The 19,268-nt window shown below is 50.3% G+C and overlaps 1 protein-coding gene across 1 annotated transcript in view; it reads left to right on the forward strand.

Moving 5' to 3' along the window:
* Positions 1 to 19,133, forward strand: part of Dlec1 (DLEC1 cilia and flagella associated protein) — a 56,427-nt gene extending 37,294 nt beyond the window's left edge. The window contains exons 21-38 of the mRNA XM_077110197.1: positions 4,855 to 5,008; positions 5,585 to 5,695; positions 6,681 to 6,811; positions 7,253 to 7,435; positions 8,485 to 8,555; positions 9,036 to 9,187; positions 10,733 to 10,851; positions 11,381 to 11,451; positions 14,163 to 14,368; positions 14,474 to 14,590; positions 14,682 to 14,807; positions 14,921 to 15,015; positions 15,356 to 15,440; positions 15,605 to 15,817; positions 17,321 to 17,482; positions 18,345 to 18,498; positions 18,795 to 18,918; positions 19,009 to 19,133. Of these exons, the coding sequence (XP_076966312.1) occupies positions 4,855 to 5,008; positions 5,585 to 5,695; positions 6,681 to 6,811; positions 7,253 to 7,435; positions 8,485 to 8,555; positions 9,036 to 9,187; positions 10,733 to 10,851; positions 11,381 to 11,451; positions 14,163 to 14,368; positions 14,474 to 14,590; positions 14,682 to 14,807; positions 14,921 to 15,015; positions 15,356 to 15,440; positions 15,605 to 15,817; positions 17,321 to 17,482; positions 18,345 to 18,498; positions 18,795 to 18,918; positions 19,009 to 19,132 (2,398 nt within the window). The 3' untranslated portion in view covers position 19,133. The remainder of the gene's footprint in view (positions 1 to 4,854; positions 5,009 to 5,584; positions 5,696 to 6,680; positions 6,812 to 7,252; positions 7,436 to 8,484; positions 8,556 to 9,035; positions 9,188 to 10,732; positions 10,852 to 11,380; positions 11,452 to 14,162; positions 14,369 to 14,473; positions 14,591 to 14,681; positions 14,808 to 14,920; positions 15,016 to 15,355; positions 15,441 to 15,604; positions 15,818 to 17,320; positions 17,483 to 18,344; positions 18,499 to 18,794; positions 18,919 to 19,008) is intronic.
* The last annotated feature ends 135 nt before the right edge of the window (positions 19,134 to 19,268 follow it).

Raw genomic sequence — 19,268 nt, forward strand, 5'->3', positions numbered from 1 at the left:
TTCCTCCTGCCTGGCTCCATATTCTTACGATGACAGATATTATCTGGATTTAATAATTTGACCATCTGACGGGGGTGATGCCACCAGTGTTTTGTTGGAAGTCCTTTACTGTGATGACCAGTGCGGGTCTGAGTGAGTCTTTCCCACTGGTCCTGCAGGGCACTCTGTGGGCCTTCAACATGAAGGCTAAGTTTGCGTTCACCTCTGGGAACATGGCTTCCATGAAGTCTTATTTTCTTTCCTTTCCTGTCTCTGTTCTTTCTTCTGAAAGGACCTTATATTAACCAAAATGTTTACGGATTGCAGGTGATAGAGCTGCAGGCAAGGAAGAAAAAGCATCCCTGCCTTGCCATCCCAAGGGCCAAAACTCTTCCCTTTGTTGGCTCTTCTGCTTTCTCCCATCCTCTACCCTTCTTCCCTCTTGCAACCTCCATCCCAGTCCCAACCCTCAACTCTGCTTCTCTCTCTGGGCCTTTCCCTCCTCTGTTGGTGAGGGCCCTTAGCCACTCTGCTTGGGGAGGCAGTCCTTAGAGCCTGGGCTCCCTCTGTGAAAAGTGAACCTGCTTTCTCCAGAGATGGACCCTGATGGGTCCTCTCTAGGTCATGTTCCTCCCCTTCCCCAGGTGGGGGGTTAGGAATAGGGATGAGAGGTGGGCATCTGTCTCCAGAAGAAGAGAGTGGGAAAGCTTGCTGAGCTCCCACAACCCACTCAACACCTGCTGGAAACTTGCAGCATGATTTTAACTGGATTTCTTATATTTCCATTTTTCCAATGGCTTTGCTCCTCACTCAGGGAAGGTGCCCTTGTGGCTCACTCTTTCTGCCTTTGGTGATATGCCTTTCTTTGGAAATCATACTTTTAAATTTTAGGTTTTGGGGGTTGGTGTTTTTTTGTTTTGTTTTGTTTGTTTGTTTTGGTACTAGGGATTGAACTCGGGGGCACTTAACCACTGAGCCACATCCCCAGTCCTTTTTTGCATTTTATTTAGAGACAGAGTCTCACCGAGTTGCTTAGGGCCTGGCTGATTTGCTGAGGCTGTTCTTGAACTCCAATCTTCCTGCCTCAGCCTCTAGACCTGCTAGGATTGATTAACGGCATGGGCCACTGAGCCTGGCTCTGAGGTTGTTCTTTTTTGATAGAAATGTGTTAGCGTCTTGCACATACAAAGCCTCTCGCATCCCCCCCAAGGAATCTGATTTCCCTTTTCTTGGGTGTTTGTCTGGAGACCTTCTCCCTTCGTGTTTTAGTGTTCTTCTACATCTGGCAACCGTTGGCTGTCCATTATTTTTTCTGAATGGAGGATCTAGTTGATTTGCACACAGAACTGGTGGCGTAAGTTTCCTCTCAGTAAGTAAGTGGGTGTAGGAATGGCAAGCACCCCTCTTCCAAGGAGTGGAGAGTAGGTGAGCATGTTGCCCCAGAGTACACCATAACCCCAATCCCCTGAGAGGAAGAGGCCTTTGGAGGAAGCAGCCAAGACCGCAGAGGAAGCCCATGTTGGATAGCTATACAAACCTTTCCATCGCTTCCTTCATAAATAGCAATGAAGGGCTGGGAACAATTTGTTTGTTTTTCCTCCAGGACAGCTGAGAGGCCCAGGGGTACTGGGGACTCTCTCCAGCCTACACCCATGTTCTCCAGGAGTGGCAAGTACTACAGCCCAGTCTCCCATATGTGGCCTGAGCTCCAGGCCCGTGGAGACCAAGCCGATCAGGCTCCCAACCCTCCTTGCGTGTTCCCAGTTCTTTCCCCACGGCCCACTCCTGCCCTTTGACTCTTGTCATTGACAGTGTTAGCACTTCTCTTCACCTGTACAGGACCTTCATTCCGGGGGTTTTAGGAAGCAGTATTGTTCTCTTCTGTTGTATCAGTTAATCTGATCACATCCTGTTCTCCTTTTCTGCTCCTTATCCTCCTTTTTTCCAAGGAATGGCTTTACATTTACCCCTTTCTTTCTTTTGGTGCTGGTGCTGGGTATTGAACTTAGGGTTTCCCTTCTGCTAAGCACGTGCCCACACCCCCAATCTCTTTACCCGTCTTTGTGAGCTTTCGCAGGTGGCCCCTGTGCTGGATATCATAGCTACCTGTCCTGACCGCTCTCCATCCTCCCTGCTGTTCTTGGTCCTCCACAACCTTAGTCACTTGTGATTCTCTCTTTCTGGTGGCAGGCATCCTAGCATGAGAGGTGTATTTCCCTGAGGATTTAATTTGCGTTTCCCTTTGGCCAGTGAACAGTGCTGAGCATCTGTTCATACACTCATAGGTCATCTGTGTCAATTTTGCACTATATTTTTTCATACGGTGAAAAAAATGGGTCCAATTTTATTCCTTTCCATGAAGTTAACCCGTTATCCCAGTACCATTTTTTAAAAACACTATTTTTTACCCACTGAATTGTTTTGGCACACTCAAAAATCAACTGATGGACGTGTGAGGGTTTATTTCTGGATTCTCCATTCTGTTTCACTGAACCACGTCTGTCCTTGTGCCAGGTGCCACAGTGTGGATCACTGTGGCCTTGTAGTAAATCTGAAAACTGGGAAATATGAATTCTCCAACTTTTTTTCTTTTTCAGGATTGTTTTAGCCATTCTGAATTCTTTGAATTTCCATATGATTTTATGACATCTCCATATAAATCAGTTGGCTAATTTCTGTGAAAAGCCAGCTGTGGTTTCTGTAAGGGAGTGAGTAGCATCTGTAGGTCGATTTGGGGAGTGTCATCATCTTGGCAGTGTTCTCCATGAGTATTAAATGTCTTTCCATTTATGTTCTTTTTCATTTAGTTCTATGATATTTCATTGTTTTTAATTCTTATATTTCTTTTATGAAATTATTTCTAAATATTTTATGCTTTTTGATGCTTTTGGAAGTAGAACCATTTTCTTAACTTTGATTTCTGGTTGTTCATCACTCCTGCATAGAAACACAAATGTTCTTGCATGTTGGTCGTGTATCCTGCAACCATGCTGATCTCATTTATTCATTCTAATATTGTTCTAAAGAGAAGGACATATTATTTGCACAAAGATAATTTATTCTATTATTTCTTCTTTGGATTTTATTTGCTCTTTCTCTAGTTTCTTAGATGGGAGCTGAGGCTTTTGGTATTTTTTTTAATATTGGCATTCATAAATATAAATTTACCTCTGAGCATTGCTTTAGCTGCATCCTATAAGCTTTGAGATGTTGTGTTTTCAATTTCATTGACATAAAAATATTTTCTAATTTCTCTCGTGATTTTTTTCTATTTGACCCTAATTTTTTTACTTTATTTATAAGTGTGTTGTTTAATTTACAGATATTTTTGTTTCTCTAATTTCTTTCTGTTGTTGATGTCTAACTGAATTCTGTTGTTAATGGAGAATATGCTTTATATAATCACAGTCCTTTAAAGCTCACTGAAGCTTGTTTTATGAGCTCTCTTATCTTCCATTCTGGAAATGTTTTATATGCCCTAAAGAACATGTATTCTGGCCAGGCGTGGTAGCACACACCTGTAATCCTAGTGACTTGGGAGGCTGAGGCAAGAGGATCTCGAGTTCAAGGCCAGCTCAGCAAAAAGTTAGGTGCCAAGCAACTCAGTGAGACCCTGTCTTGAAATAAAATACAAAATAGGGCTCAGTATGTGGCTCAGTGATCAAGTGCCTCTGAAATCCCTAGTTACCTCCCCTGCCAAAAAAAGAATTATATGTATTCTGCTGTCAGACAAAGTACTGTATATGTCTGTTGGGTTGTTTGGTTAATTGTACTGTTTAACTCTTTCCTTCCTTGTAAAATTATTTTCATATAAACTTCATTTTCATACACTAAAGTTCCACCAACACAGTTTTACAGTTTCTGGCTTATGTAATTGTCTCTTAAATCAGAAGGAAAGAATTTCAATAAAATAACATTTATTCTGCCCTTTATATTTACCTACATTTTATATAATGCAGTTGTATCAGTCAGGGTTCCACTAGAAATTTATTGCAAGGGTTTGGCTTATGTGACTGATTGGCCAGGCAATTCCAGAATCCATAGGGCAGGCCTGCAGGAAGCAGGAGCTGAGGCTGCTTAGCACACATGGAATGTCTTTCTCTGGGTAATTTCATTTCAACTGATTAACTCAGGCCCAGCCACATTATCTAGGATAATCTTCTTTGCTTACCCTGGACTGACTCTGAATGTTAATCATGCTGGCAAAATACCTTCAGATGTCCATCCAGGCAAAACACCTGTTTGTTGAGCTCCTGCTCTCACCACAAGAAAAAATTGAACAAACTGAAAATCATTGACTTCTTAGATCCATCAGAGAATTGAGGTCATAGGATACATTGCAATCCCCAAATCTGGGGGGAGAGGCTAATACAGAATACACATCAGTTAACCTGAAGCAGAAGCTACTGGGGCCATCAATGGAAAGGAGTGCTTAAAAAAAGTAGCTTCAGCAAATTCTGGAGCTGAATGTAGACTAGCTATAGGTAGAAACTTGGAGGTGCACTAGGTTATCATGGTGGAGACTGGAAAAATTCTCTTGTTTTGCCAGGGTAGGGTGGGGAGACGAAGTAAACATTCTGGAAAAATAACCACTTTAAAATAAGCCTAAATTATTCTCCATATAATTTCTCTTATACCTCAGCATTTCAATTTGGAGTAATTATAAACAGTATTGTATTTTCACTTAATTCCATGTGTTCATTATGTATGTAAAAGCATGATTTGACTTTTGTGCTTTGATCTTATCCCCTATAACTTTGCTGAACTTAGTTCTAGAAGTTCTTAAAATATAGACTCCTCAGAATTTTCTGCATAGACCATCATGTCAACAGTATATAGGGGCAGTTTTATTTCTTCTGTCTCCTGGTGTTCCAGCTACCTTCCTGTGTATGCTGAGGTACAGGAGCCCCACGTATACCTGAAGAGCAGCCAGGTGGAGGTCAGCAACCTCTACATGGGGGTGTCCACAAAGTCAACCATCACGCTCGTCAACGGCACACTCCTGTTCACGCGGTTTCACTGGGGCAAGGTGACTGAGCCCGTACCATCCAGGAGCAGTCTGCAGCCCTCAGCAACAGAGACCTATGTTGCCCCCCAAATCCCCCCCACAGCATCTGTTCAGCCTCTCTCCCTACTACAGCCCGTCCATAACTCCATAGAGCCCAGAAAAGCTTGGCTCCTTAGAGGAGCGGCCCATCTGGTCTGGCTTTGGTCCTGCCTTTAGGGAATTCCAGTTCCTGCCTGAGAAGGAGTTTCTGGTGAACACAGAGCCTTCCAGTTAGCAGAGTGTGTGGCTGGTCCACACAGCTGTCAGGAGCCCAGTTGTGGTACTGCCCCATGGCTCTGAGATCTGTGGAAGATGGAGCCACATCCTTGTATATCAAAGGCAACTGCCTTCTGCTCCCCAACTCTCTGGGCCTCTCAGGGTAGCTCATTTAGTCCATGCATCCCACTGACAGGTGGTGAAGTCCCTCCAGGGTTGGGGAGGACAGAAGGAACCTTGGGACCTACTGTGGGTCTGAGTCTCAGCCAGCAGTGAGCATGCTGTCTGGGCTCGGGTTCCTCTGGGAGCTTCACACAACAGGCCCACCTGTGTGTCCACCAGCTCTTAGGGCACCAAGCAGCCTTCTGCACAGCAATAGTCTCTCCCAAACGTGGCCTGCTGCGCCCCAGTGAGGAGCGCCTGCTCAACTTGGAGTTGACCGTGCATACCACGGTGAGTACAGTGATAACTGTGTTATGAGAACCTGAGTGACTAAGACACCTGTCAACAGGTTGTGCTTGTACCTCAGGGAGGTCCTACCCCTGGCTCCTGGTCCTTGTGGGTAGGGAAGGGATTTTTTGCATTTGGGTGTAGGATCCTCATTCAAGCTGGGCCAACTTTCTAAGAACACAAGATCAGAGAGCCTGGAGCAGCCTGGATGTGCTCTGAGACCCCTGGCCCCTTTGGCACCAGCTTTAGCCTTCTCCAGACCATTCTTTGTGGCTGGTGGGGGGGGGGGTCCAGCTTTCCAGTTGGCCCAGAGACCTAAGGCAGAGGTGCTGTTCAAGGCAGACACTGTGCCAGATGCTGCTGGAGGAGGTGACTGATAGCCAGGGTCAGCCGGGGGGAGGCACAGCTTTTCTCTGGAGGGGCCCAGAGGGAGACCATCTGGGTGGAACATGACTAGTGCTTGAGCATTGTTGTATATTGCTACACGGTTCTTGTTGGGGAAATAATTTTTTCCTTGCAAAGACTTGCAGAATCGGGTCTCAGTTTTTCACTGGCAAACATGGGACAGTGAGCTTTCCTACACAGCTGATCCTGAGCTCCAGGATGATAGACAGACCCAGGCATAGCATGGTGCAGATCCCACTCAAGAAGGGCATGATGTCTATTATAGTAGCAGCATCAGAAAGAATGTGCAGCTCTCCAGAAGTCACTCTGAAAGGTTTTCCTTTATGTGGACATGCACAGATGTTTCAGGCAGACTCAGATAGCATGAACCCTGGGGATGGGGCCAGGCCTCTGGGGACAGGATGTGGGCCTACTGACTGGGCTTACTAAAAGCACTCAAGAGCCCTTTCTTAGAGATGAGTCCAGACAAAGGTCAAGGCCTTCATATTGGGCCACTCACAGAAACCACCTCTGCTGTGGAAGACCATCTGAACCCGCTTCTGAAGCCCTGGTCTGACTAAGCCCTGGATGGGTTTTCTTGTAGGAAGAATTGACGGATCTGGCTCTTCCTTGTTATGTGTCAGGAATAAAAAAGCCACTGGCCCTAGGTATCTCTGGGAAGCCCCAGGGACTGGAAGTGACCATCACTGTCTCTGTGGAGGGCTCTGATATCAGGTGAGCCTAGGGTGGGAGCAGCTTTACAAAGAACTGGCAATGTACTGAGAGTCCACTCCCAGCTGATTCCTACCACTGGGAAGAGGCCATAGAGTTGTGATGGGCCCTGACCACTTGCTTCTGCAGGAGCAGACCTTTTACCCCACCCCTGTCCTCTGGGTGTCCAGGGCTACAGGCTCCTTGGGCTTTCCCATATGAGGCCTGGAGACATGCCAGTCTGCCCCTAGCCAGGGACTGTCTAACAGAGTTCCAGGCCTCTGTTAGTTAGCATGGTGGGCATACAGGAAGGCGGGGTCGGGGGGTTCCAGCTCCATGAGGAGGGAGTCGAAGATGAAGCCAGGTTTCTGGGCAGCTCCTGCACCCCTACCTAGGGTGGTTCCCTGAGTAGCTCCAAAGACTGCAGGTAACATAGGGTCCATGGACATGGGGCAATGTTTTCAGGACAAAGCAGTGGCCGGGCCACCTGGAGGAGCTGCACCTAGACTTTGGATCAATGGTGCCACTGAGGACCCGTGTGAATGGCCAGATCATTCTGACTAATTGCTCCCCAATGCAGACCTCTTTCACTCTCAATTTTGACTACTTTGGGAGCCCCCCAAACAGCCTGAGCAAAAGCATCAGCCTGTAAGTCTTGTTTCTTTTGGAGGCTGTCCCCAGGGTGGGTGTGCATGGGTGGAGTTTTACCCCCTTTGTGGCTTAGGTGGCAAGAGGCTGACAGGTGTAGAAGGAGGCATCTGAGACTTTACAGGGAGATATAGAGAAACACAGAGAGGAGATGGCTTTTTGCTACCCACTCTTCAATATTGACTGGGCCTGTGGGAAAGGCTGGGATGTGCCCCCTCCTCAGCCTGGCCTGCTGACACGGCAGGCTTTTGAGATAAGGCAGGAGAGGCCCGTGAATGAGGGAGAAGTTTCTATGGACAGAAAGAACCAGGCAAAGATGTGGGAGTGACGACTCAAGAGTGGGGAGTTTCTGGGACAATTGGATGGTGTGGCTGGGCTGACTAGGAGAAATGAGCTGGGGAGGATGTCCAGGAGGGAAGACAAAAGGTCAGTGGAGACACTGTGGTCAAGGGGAGAAGCAAGACGTGGAGCACTGTACCACAGATATCGGCCAAAACTACATTTTAGGCCATCTTTTTTGGAGGCAGTTTGCCAGCACACACCTGTGTGAGACCTCACTGCCTCATCTCTTAAAACCACTGCCATGTGCAGGAGGGAGAGCCATAAGCAGTGGATAACCCATCAATTCTCTGCTCCAAAGGGTTAGTGTGCACCCAGCACAGAGGTCGGCAGGGTGCACTGGAAATGGGCCTGTTGCAGAAGTCTGGGCAAGAGAGGGAACATTGGGATGGGTTTGCATCCTAGGTAACTAGGGCACAGCCTGGGACAAAGGATCCCTGCCCTAGAGCCCTCCTGGATTTCTTAGGGGATGATCTGTATGACTTGGGGAGTGGCCTGCAGCTGGGGATACTTTGGATGATAGAGGTGTAACGGGGACAAAGAACAGAGAAAAAGGTGAAGAAGAGACCTGACCAGCTTTTCCCTGGGAGAAGCAGGCAGGGCCACCTTCCTCTGCTGGGTGCAATACTGGTTTCCATGGGGCATGGCTTAGCTGTTTTGATGCCAAGTTTTTTGGTTTTTTTGGGTTTTTGTTGCCTCCATTTGTAAAGCCCTGACTTGCCTCCTGCCCTGCTAAAGTCGGTGAGGATCCGAGAGCACTTGGCCAAAAAAGAGCAGCTGGGTAAGAGCCACCAGGGTTGGGGGTAAGGGCTGCGGGCTGATGCCTGGCCAGAGTGGAGTTTCACCTGGCCTTCTGAGGATGTGGGCCAGCAGCTGCCAGAGAAGGGAACCAGGACCAGAGTCCCCCTTCTCAGTGTCTTTCCTAGCTAGGTCCTCAAGATGGCCATGGCTCTTCACATGACAATCTCCTACTCTTGAATGAGGTCATTTCCTTGCTAGGGCATAACCTCATGCACAGGGTCTGAACTTGATTTGGGCTGCATAGTGGCTCATAAAGGAGGGCTCTTGATGAGCTCTGGACTCTCAGGAGAGAAGAGAGTTAGCCAGGCAGGGCCCCAAGCTACTGGTACCTGAGCTAGCCTCCTGACCACAGAGAGGCTATGGGGTGGCTGGTCAGGGGCAGTGCATTGGTAACTCCTGAGGGTTTGGACCTCACTCTCAACCCCAGGCTCCTGAGCCCTCATTCCTGATTCTCCCCCAGATTTTATGGAAAGCATGTTATCTTACGGGAGAGGAGTTGCATTCTTCCCCCACACTTCCAAGGGTGTGCTGGGGGCTTTCCAGCAGCTGAGCATTGACATCACAGGCTGTGCCAACATGTGGGGCGAGTACTGGGACAGCCTTATTTGCAAGGTAAGGACACACAGGCGGGCACACCCCTCTGACCTCCCTTTCTCCAACACCCAGTCCTCAGCCTCTCAACTCACCAAGTTACAAGGTTATCCTAGACACCTGCCACAACCTCTGGGATGGAGGCTGGGATGTTCTAGGTAGGAGGGGTCTTCATGAGCAGTAGAACCTTCTACACTTTTCCCCTTGAGGGGCAGGGCTGGGACCACAGTAAGGACAGAGAAATTAGCAGGCTATGCCATGACCCGAGACATAGAGAAGGGAGTAAGGAATAGAGGGAATAACAGCCTCCCTTGCCTAGCCTTCTGTGTATTCCATTATTACCCCATGGGTCATTCATTTGCTCCTTCACTCGGCACACATGGAGCTCCTACTGTGTATAGGTTCCTGTGCAGTCCTTAATACTATGGGGGATACAAGAATGAAATCAATGATCAGCCAGGAGATAAGGCCTACAAGGAGCCCCCTGGTTTACCATGGCAGGGTAAAACACACATACATTATCCTATACACCATTCTGTTGTTGCATAGATTTTTGTGAACCTTTGGTAAGTTAAACAGGCTAGTTATACTAGATATTTGCTTTAAGTTGCTTGTATCATGTATGAAAAATGGTTGCTTATGTTAATACATAGTTACTAAATAACAGTAAGGGGGAAATAAAGTATTGCAAGTAGCAAAGGGTTTGAATAAGTGATTCAAAGAAAGACAAGTCCAAATAGCTGATACTTATATAAAAAATGTCATCACTAGTAGTTAAATAAATGCAAAGTACAATAACTACAAAATACTGGTTTGTGTCAGATTAGCAAGGTTTGAAAGCTATTGGTGAGGTGCAGGGAAAGGGAACGTCTCAGCCTGGTGGGTCCAGAGGTAGGGAATGCCTCTGGCCTTTGGAAGCACTTGGGACTGTGCCATGTCCAAATTTAAAGGGCCTCCAAGAACACATCTGTAGATTATGTACAAATGACTTCACACTAGGCTGCTTTTCTTCTCAACATTATTTGTAATGGCAGGGAGGAAACAAATATAGATTTGTGTCCATCTGTAGAAGACTGGATAAGCCATTGGGCTGCTTCCCTACAGTGGAATTCTGCAAAGCCTAGCCTATGATATCATGAATCTGTTTTAGTAAAATTATATCATTAAGAGAAAAGAAGGTTATTAAAGAACAACCTGTCTGGCATGCTGCCCACCTGTATCTGTCTTAATGGACACAAAGGAAGGGTGGACAGATACATGCTAAGATGGCGGCAGTGAGTCCAGCAGGGGGAGAATTATGGGTGATTAGTACACTAAGTTTTTTTTCCAGAAATAAGCATTTATTACTTTTAAGTAACAGAGAAGAATAATAAGGTTTTTTCCCCCTTAAAAGTTAACAGATTTGTGCAGATGGAGGCTGGCAGAGCCCAGGCTGGGGCTCTCTGGAGAAGGAGTCAGTGGGAAATGAGGCTGGGCCAAGCCGGGACCAAGCTGTGGGGTGCTTGAGGTGGTTGGAGGGAATGCAGGGGCAGCTGGTAACAGGGGTGACAAAGGATGTATTTGCAGGTGGGAGACCTGCCACCAGCAGTCATCCCAGTGCACATGGCAGTGGTGGGCTGCCCCATCAGCTCCCAGCGGACCACCTCTTACATGGCTGACAAGTCACAGAAGGAGCCCATCATCAGGTGTCCCACCCTTGCCCTCATCCTCTGCTCCCTGGTGGCTCCCCAAACCCTCCAACCTCCAGCTTGGGCTTCCCATCCACCTCAATGTTCTCCATATGGCCTAGAGCCACCTGGTGCCACCCACAAGGGTTCCCAGGTTAGGTTATCCCTGGGGAAAAGAGGCCTCAGGAGACGTGGCCACCACCTATGGGTCTCTGAGGGACTTTGGGGTGGGAGGGCAGAAGTAGTGAGTAGTCCATGTAACTCAAGGTCAGTACCAGACCTGGGGCTGCTCAAACAGATGAGCTGGGATCAGTTTGATCAGCATAATTCGGGACAGGGGATGGATTTCCAGAGCAGTGAGCAGCCCCAGGTTACAGGCCCTCAACCAGTGCACAGGGAAGGCCTCCAGCCCTGGGTCTCAGTGTCACCAAGGTGAGGACAGACCACTGTGGACCTCCTGGTCCTTATCTCACACTCCTCTCTGCAGTGCCCCACCTGCCAGGTGTATGCCGGCTATGGCTTGCTCAATCCCATCTCTTGCCTCCAGGTTTGGGACCCAGGTCTCTGGAGGAGACACAGTCACGCGGAAACTTCGCCTGAATAACTCCAGCCCCTGTGGTGAGATGATTGTGAGATAAACTGGGGAGGTGCTGTGGGAAGCTGATGGCCCGGACGGGTTGTGGGGGCCCGTGGTTACCGAGGGAGGTCCACAGGGGAGAGTTGACCATGGCAGTCCAGGGTTGCCAGAAAGTGCCTCTCCCATCATCAAGGATGGGAGAGGATGAGATCTGCTCTTGCCTAGCCTTGGGTCTCTCAGTATCAAAGAAGCCACAGAGCCTTGCTGTCATCAGGGTTGCTGGGCCTAGGGCTACTTCCAGGGGACCCCGCTGCTCATTCCTTCAGCTGGCAGGACCTGCACTCTATCCAGGATCTGAGCAAGGAGTTGGGGATACAAAAGGCATAAGACAGCAGGGTCTCTGCCTAGGACCCTGTCCTGTGGGTGTGACTGTGCATGGAGGCTAGCGCTTGAGGATTAAGGGGCCTGCATGTCCCAAGGAGGGGCACTTAGGCTGAGTCTGGAGGGAAAATAAGCCAGCATTGCCTGGGGCGGTAAGTGGTGACAAAGAGTATTCTGTGCCACCAGAAGAGCTATCGGCAGCTCAGAGACTTGAGGGAGATAGCAGGATCAGCCTGGCCTCAATGAGTCCCCTGGGGAGTGTGTGAGGCATCCCCAGGCTGACACCCCTGGGCCGAATGAGCCCGTGTCAGATGGCAGGACTTGGCACTATCATAACTAAGCTGCCCAGGCTATCTCAGGAAGGCATGGCCACAAGAGAGGGCCCTGCTCTACGACAGTTAGATCTCTGCAGTTCTGGAAGTGTTGGCAGTCTCTCCTCTCCCCACATTCTAAGTCAATGTCTCCTTGTATTCACAATTGTTTTTCTTTATGCTTTTAGCTCTATTGGTTGGTGCATTTAGACACTGGATATTCTTCTCAAATTGAGTCTTGTCGTTTGTATTATTCCTCCTACTCCTTTATGGAACACTGTTGGCTAAATTCCATGTTACTTTCTTCTGCTCTCCTTGGCATTCACCTGGGGTCTCCTTGCCCACTCTTCCATTGTCACCCTTTATGACTTTGTTTCTGGTGAACAGTAGACAGCTTAGTGTTTTTTTTTTAAACACCCTGACATGCTCAATGTTTGAATGGGAAAAGTTAGTCAATCCATATAATTCTTCCGTCTCATTTTAAGATTTATTTTGCTTTATAATTTGTTTTTCAGTTCCTTCTTTTTGTGACCTTTGTCTATCTTCCTTGTTTACTTCGGGCTTTCTTTTCAGCTTCCCTTCCCTCTGGTGGTTCCTCCCCTTCCTTGGGCTCATAATCACATGCACATTTCTCTATTTCTTTTTTTAATTTGTTTTAATTAGTTACACTCATTTCTCTATTTCTACCTGGAAAATTGTCCACTGGACTTCAGAGTTGTGGTGTCCTTGGTAAAAGGCAGGTGCTAGGTTGATAGTAAACATAAGAAACAAGATCAGGAGCCGTGGGTGTGTGTCCACTGGGTATTCACCAGGGCCCAGCCCAGTGGCTGGCATTATAAGTTCTAATAAATCAAATGCTAATGGGGAATGGGTGAGAGATGAGAGGGAGGAGGTGGCAGTGTGGGTAATTGGTCCTATCAGCTTTCTGTGAAGGGGAAAAGGGGGAACTGAGGATGGGGGCTGGCAGAGGGAAGCTTGTTCATGATGGTGGACCTGAACTTGTTTCAGTGCTATCAAAAAATAGCAAGATGTAGAGCTGGGCACAGTGGCACATGCCTTTAATCCCAGCAACTCAGGAGGCTGAGGCAGGAGGATCGTGAGTGCAAAGCCAGCCTCAGCAAGAGCAAGGTGCTAACCAACTCGGACCCTGTCTCTAAATAAAATACAAAATAGGGCTGGGGATGTGGCTCAGTGGTTAAATGCAGATGGGTTCAATCCCCAGAATCAAAAAAACCAAAACAAAACAAAACAAAAAAACAGCAAGAAGTGATACAAATTAGTTATACAGAAGAGAGGGCATACTGGACATGGCAGGCCCCTAAGAAAGGGGGTCAGGAGTAGGGTTGAAGGCAGGAGGATGGGACAGAGGCAGACACATAGTGTGGGGACAGGTCTTCAGGGAACTTCTGGGAGATGAGGTAGGGCATTAGGGATGCAGATGGAGGTGTTAGGGACAACTTGATGTTGTCATGATTGGGAGGGAAGACAATGTAGGGACCCAGTTTATGTTGGGGACAAATCTACAGAAGTGTCAATCTCTTCAGCTCAGAGACTTTCTCCATGGTGCCCAAGAGAATGGTGCAGTGCAGTTCATTGAGGCTGGGCTAGGTAAGTGGGAGGATGGGGGAGCAAAGGAAGACATGAGGTTGCCAGCAAGACAGAGGCTGAACGGAGGCCCCCAAAGACAAATCTGGCTGGGGAAGGAAGTAACAGCAAACATAGGCTGACAGACGGAGGGAGAGAAGGTAGAGGACACGGGGGTTGGAGGGCCCATCCTGACAGCAAACAGGCCAGAGGGAGAGGAAGCCGTGGTGAGTGCGGAGTGTCTAGGTTCATCCAGGTGGAACTGGAATTGTGGTCGTGAAAGCTTCAGATGATTGGACCGGATGGCATAAGTCTGTAAAGGCTATTTTTTTTTTAAACAAGAATTGCCTGAAGGTGGCATTAGAAAGACGGTGAGGCCCCCTCCACCATGGGCATGGGAGAACAGAAAGGTGGAAGCCCCAAGGAGACCATCGGTGCCTCCCTTATTCCTTGCCCTCTCCCCATGTCTGCCCTAGACATTCGCCTAGACTGGGTCACCTATGTTCCAGAAGATAAGGAGGACAAGCTGGTGGACCTGCTAGTGTTTTATGGACCACCATTTCCACTGCGGGATCAAGCCGGAAATGAGATCGTATACCCCGAGACCCCTGAGAGCAGCAGCTTACCCTGGTCCCCAAGCCCCTCCAGCGTGTCCGAGTCCAGCCATGCAGCTTCTTTCCCAGTGAGCAAGGCTGTGGGGGCAGGGGAGCTGGCCACTCAGGGTTGCTGAGAATACAGCCCAGGGGCCAGCTGAGCCTGTATAAGCTTCAGCTACTCTTGGTGACAGGTGGAGGCCTACTCCAATGCCAGCAACAGGGCTGCAGCGCAGATCATCTCAGTTGTCCTGCAGGGGCATGAGGGGGTGCCCTCTGACCTCCCCTACTATATCAGACCCCAGCAGGTGGTGAGTGAGTCCAGGTGGACCTATCTCTGGGGGTCTGCCCTGGCCTCCCAGCAGGCATAGGGCAGTGCTGAGGCTGCTGTGTCCATGCCAGGTGGTCCCTGCTGGGGGAAGTAGCACCATCTACATCTCCTTCACACCTCCGGTGCTCAGCTCCGACATCCAGCAGAAGGTGGAGTGTACTGGCTACGCCCTGGGTTTCATGAGCTTGGACAATGAGGTGAACGTCCTGGCCTGGGGTGGGGACCATAGCCACTGCCTCTCTCCTGGGTGGCACACTGCTGTTCAGTCCAGGGACCACCAGGGTGATCAACGGTTGATTGGGCTCCGTAGGTGGAAAGAGAGATTCCCGGGAGGAGGCGTCGCCTGCAGCACTTTGCTGTGGGACCCCTGAGACTGGACCTGCATGGGCACGTGAGGCATGCGCAGTGAGTGCTGGGTGGTCCCATTCCTCTCCATCCCCCTGTGGGGACACCCTCACCGTCTCTGGTGAGGCCAGTCAAGGTTATTGGAGTCAAAGGACAAAACTACTTCTTGGGCTCCTAGAGTAGAATACGGTAGGATATTCCCAGGAGTAGAACAGGAATCCACTTCTAGAGTAGAACACTCCATGAGAAAGCTCCCCCCCAAGCTGACCCACCTCCTGCTGGGGGCTAAGGGGAGGAGAAGCCAGCAGGGAAGCCCAGAGAAAGGCTGGCTAGAGACCAGGTGAGCAGAGGGGACAGCCAGGAGGCCCTGGATGCCCCAGCAGTGTCTATCACTGGGCAGACTAAGCGTGGAACTGGACAGCAGCGGCAGCTTGGAGTTCTGGTGTCAGGCCAGTGACCTCATCCCCGAGCAGCCCTGCTCTGGGGTAAGTGCTGCTTCCCCGCCCCTGGCCCTGCCAATTGACCTGGACCTCCAAGGTACCTAGGGGCTCTTCTGGGGCACAGGCCTTCTGTCCTGAATCCCCTCCCCAGAGCCACAGGACTGAGAGGGTGAGATGAACCCCAGCACCCCTCTTCTGTGGCCACCCAGGTGCTGAGCGAGCTGCTGACTACCCGCCACCTGAAGCTGATCAACACTACAGAAATACCACAGTACTTCTGGCTTCTGGTCTCCAGGCCCTTCTTTATTTCTCAAGGCCGGGCTCCTTGGGACCACAGAGCTGGCTCTGGCCAGGAGCATGAGTATGAGGAGACGGCCCCAGGGGGCAAGCAGATGGAGCTCCGCCCTCAGGAGAACATGCTGGTCAGTAGAGGGGTGCATGGCTCTGGTCTCTTTGTACATGCTCACACTGCCCAGACAGCACCTGCACACCATCCCAGGCATACACTCTCTGCAGAGGGGGCTTTCACATGTGTGGAGGGACTGGACAGGGTGCACCGGCCACACAAGTTCTACAGACACACCCAGGCCTCCCTCACTGCCTGGTTGGGGCCCATGTGTTCTCTTCACACTCAGACTCCCTTCCTTCTCACATGCCCTCACTCAAGGGTTTGTGCCCCCCAAGAACCTTCTCACAGAGGTAGAGGAGCCAGACACAGATCTGCAGAATGGTGGGCGAGCTCCTGTATCATTCTGCCTTGGTTCCTCCTTCTGGGGCTACATGGAGGGGAGAAGGGGAGACCAGAGCACAGCTAGAGGTCCCTTTTGCTGGGGCTCCAGGGATCCCTCAAGAGACTGAGTTTAGGTATTTAAAAACCCTCAGGCAGCTTGGAGGAGGCCACAGGGAAAAGATATCACATGGTGGCGGTGGCATTGCCTCTCACCCTCTGTGTGTAGATAATGCTTGGGAATCTGTCTCCAGACCAGAACTCTCTCCTCAGTTTTAGACCCAAATTCAAACTGTAAAACTGAATTCCCCCATAACCTTCCAGACCCTGTCCTGCTCCAAATATGTGCCTTCTCTCTCATTAAATACTACCTGCCACCTAGTGCCTAGATCAGAACTCTGTCTCCACCTCCTTGAACCAACTGCTAAGCCCCATGGATGTCCCTAACTCTCAGTGCTTCTCACTTGTCCACACCTCTACATGCATGTCTTGTTCTATAACAATTATTTCCAAGCCTAGCAGTACATCAGTGGCCTTTAGAAATCTTGTTAAAAATACAAGCTCTCAGGCTCTACTTTCAGAGATGTCACGATCTCAGCTAAGACCCAGGAATCTATATTTGTAACAAATGCCTCAGTTGATGCTTATGAGCTAGCACATGGAACGATCTGGGACCAGGAGTCCAAGCCCCATCCTGTTGGCCTAAGTTCGGTCTCAGCCACCTGATTGCTGTCCTCAACCACTTGTGCTCCTGCAGCCCACCTCCCACTAGCAGCCAGAGTGACCTTGTGGAAGGCAAAGGACACACCCCTGCTTCAAACCCATTACATGCCCCTCACTATCCTCAGGATAAAGGCAAAGTCCTTCCTTGGCCTATGGGTGGCCAGAACCCAGCTCTGGTCATGCTGGGTAGAAAAGGGCAGTTTGCTTATTGTCCTGTTCTAGCCTCTGACTGTGGAGGGTACCAACAGGATGCTGGGCACAGCATAGGTGCAGGGCATGGATGTGCCAGGCAGGGGCGTTGTGGAGCTGTTTGTTGGGCAGTCTGGGCCCTGTAGGCTGCACTGGGCCAGGGGCTGAAGGGACCTTGCTGGGCCTTCAAAGGCTTGGGGGTTGGAGGGGCAGAATACAGCTCCAGATGGGGGAGGCAGCGCCTGCCTTCAGCAGCTTGAACCAGTGCCTATCCCTGTCCATACAGGTGGATGTGTCCTTCTCACTCTCCCTGGAGCTGCTCTCCTATCAGAAACTCCCAAACGACCAGATGCTGCCTGGAGTGGATATCCAGCAGAGCACAAGTGGAGAGAAAGAGATGGTGTTTACTCAGGATCTGCTCCTGGAGTTCACCAACCAGACTACACAGGCTAGTCCCAAGAGGGCTCCTTGAGGCGGGGGAGGGTGGGACCAGCTGAGAGCTATTCCCTAGAGGGAGGAAGATATCACCAGGCAGGGTCCTCATGAGTGAGGAGCCGAGGCCCTGTGCAAGGCGAGTCCTCATCTGTCTCAGGAGCTGAGTCAGGTGAGGGGCTGGATGATGGGAAATAAGGGAAGGCTCCCTGGAAGAGGTAACAGGTGAAGCCTATGAAGGGAAGCCACAGTCAGGTCAAGAAAATGGACTGGTGGGTGGGACATGAGTACCTGAGGCAGTTGTGAAGGATGACGCTCAGGCTCCATAGGGCTCCACTGGCCAGAAGCTCATGGGCCATGATGTGGAACAGAGGGGAGCTGAGCTGGGGCTATGGGTCAGGTGTAAGAAGGAACAGGTCAAAAGCCAGAGGCAAAGCAGGGGAGCTGAAGCACTGCTGCCCAGAGCTGAGCAGCTGCTGGGGCTGACAGTGCGGCAGGGGCTGCTAAGGTGCTCTGGCAGGCAGGGCATGGGTGGATAACCTGAAGGTCAGGGCCAAGGCAGGATGGCCCAGGATCTGAGAGACAGAAGACTGGGGAGGGAGGAGGAAGAGTGGAAGAGGCTGACCTCCAGGAGAGCAAGGCTGGCACCAATGGAAGGGACAGCAGAGGGCGCTGTTCTGGCCTGTCAATATGCAGAATCTCATCAGCAACTCCTGGCTTATGATGGCAATGCCAGCCCCCTGTGCTACCACTGCTCTGCTCAGAAGCATTAGTGCTCATGGGGCACCAGGGTTCCATGTGATCCAGTGACCTTGGCTCAGACCCCACTACAATGGGCGGGTCACTCCATTCCCATCAAGTTGAAATCTGTTCTCCAGGTTGTGCCCCTGCGGGCCATTGTGACTGTGCCTGAGCTGCAGCTGTCCAGCAGCTGGGTGGACTTTGGAACCTGCTTTGTGAACCAGCAGACATCCCGGGAGATCTACCTGATGAACCTCAGCAGCTGCCGGAGCTACTGGGCTGTGCTGATGGGTATGTTGGGCCTCACACCTGCCCCCTGTGCCCAGGTGGGGCTGGGTAAAACCCATCCCTCTCAGTATCTGTGTGTCCTGTCCCTTTAGACTGGCACCTCTGGGCTCATATCACCTGGAATTTCTAGAAAAAGCCAGTCCTCTAAACCTGTGACCCCAGGTTTCCCTGTCCTGTGGTGTTGGCAAGACCAGAGGTGAATCTTGAGAGGACGGGCTGACCTGGGACAAGTGAAGTCTTTCAGGACAAAACCTGGAGCTGCCTGTGCCCATGTGTGTCTTCCCTTCCCCTTGATGTAGGTCATCAGAGTGCCACCAAGGAGGCTAAAGACTTTGTTGTCTTCCCAAGCAGTGGGTTGCTGGAGGCACGACCCACCAATGCGCCCCCAACCTCCATCACACTTGAGGTGTTCTTCACTCCCAGGTACAGCTCCTCCCCACCTTCTGGCACTATCCACAGGGCTGGGGACCCCTGCCCAGGGCCCTGCAGATCTCAGCCCCTCCTCTTCCACAGGAGCAATGAGCTGTATGAATCCACGATGGTGGTCGAAGGCATGCTGGGAGAGAAGTCCTGCACCCTGCGGCTCCGGGGCCAAGGCTCTTATGATGAGACATTCATGGAAACTCACCAGCTCTGAGGCTCACCCCACCCCTCAGCCCCAGACTTAGCTTAAGGAACTAGATGGCACAGGTTGATGAACAGGTGCGCGGGGCAGGGACATGGATTGAGGATTTCTAAACAGCTCTTGGGATGGAGAAGCCCCCCTGCCTAAG

Source organism: Callospermophilus lateralis, chromosome 1 (genome assembly GCF_048772815.1).
Source record: "Callospermophilus lateralis isolate mCalLat2 chromosome 1, mCalLat2.hap1, whole genome shotgun sequence".
In the NCBI taxonomy this organism is placed as follows: domain Eukaryota; kingdom Metazoa; phylum Chordata; class Mammalia; order Rodentia; family Sciuridae; genus Callospermophilus; species Callospermophilus lateralis.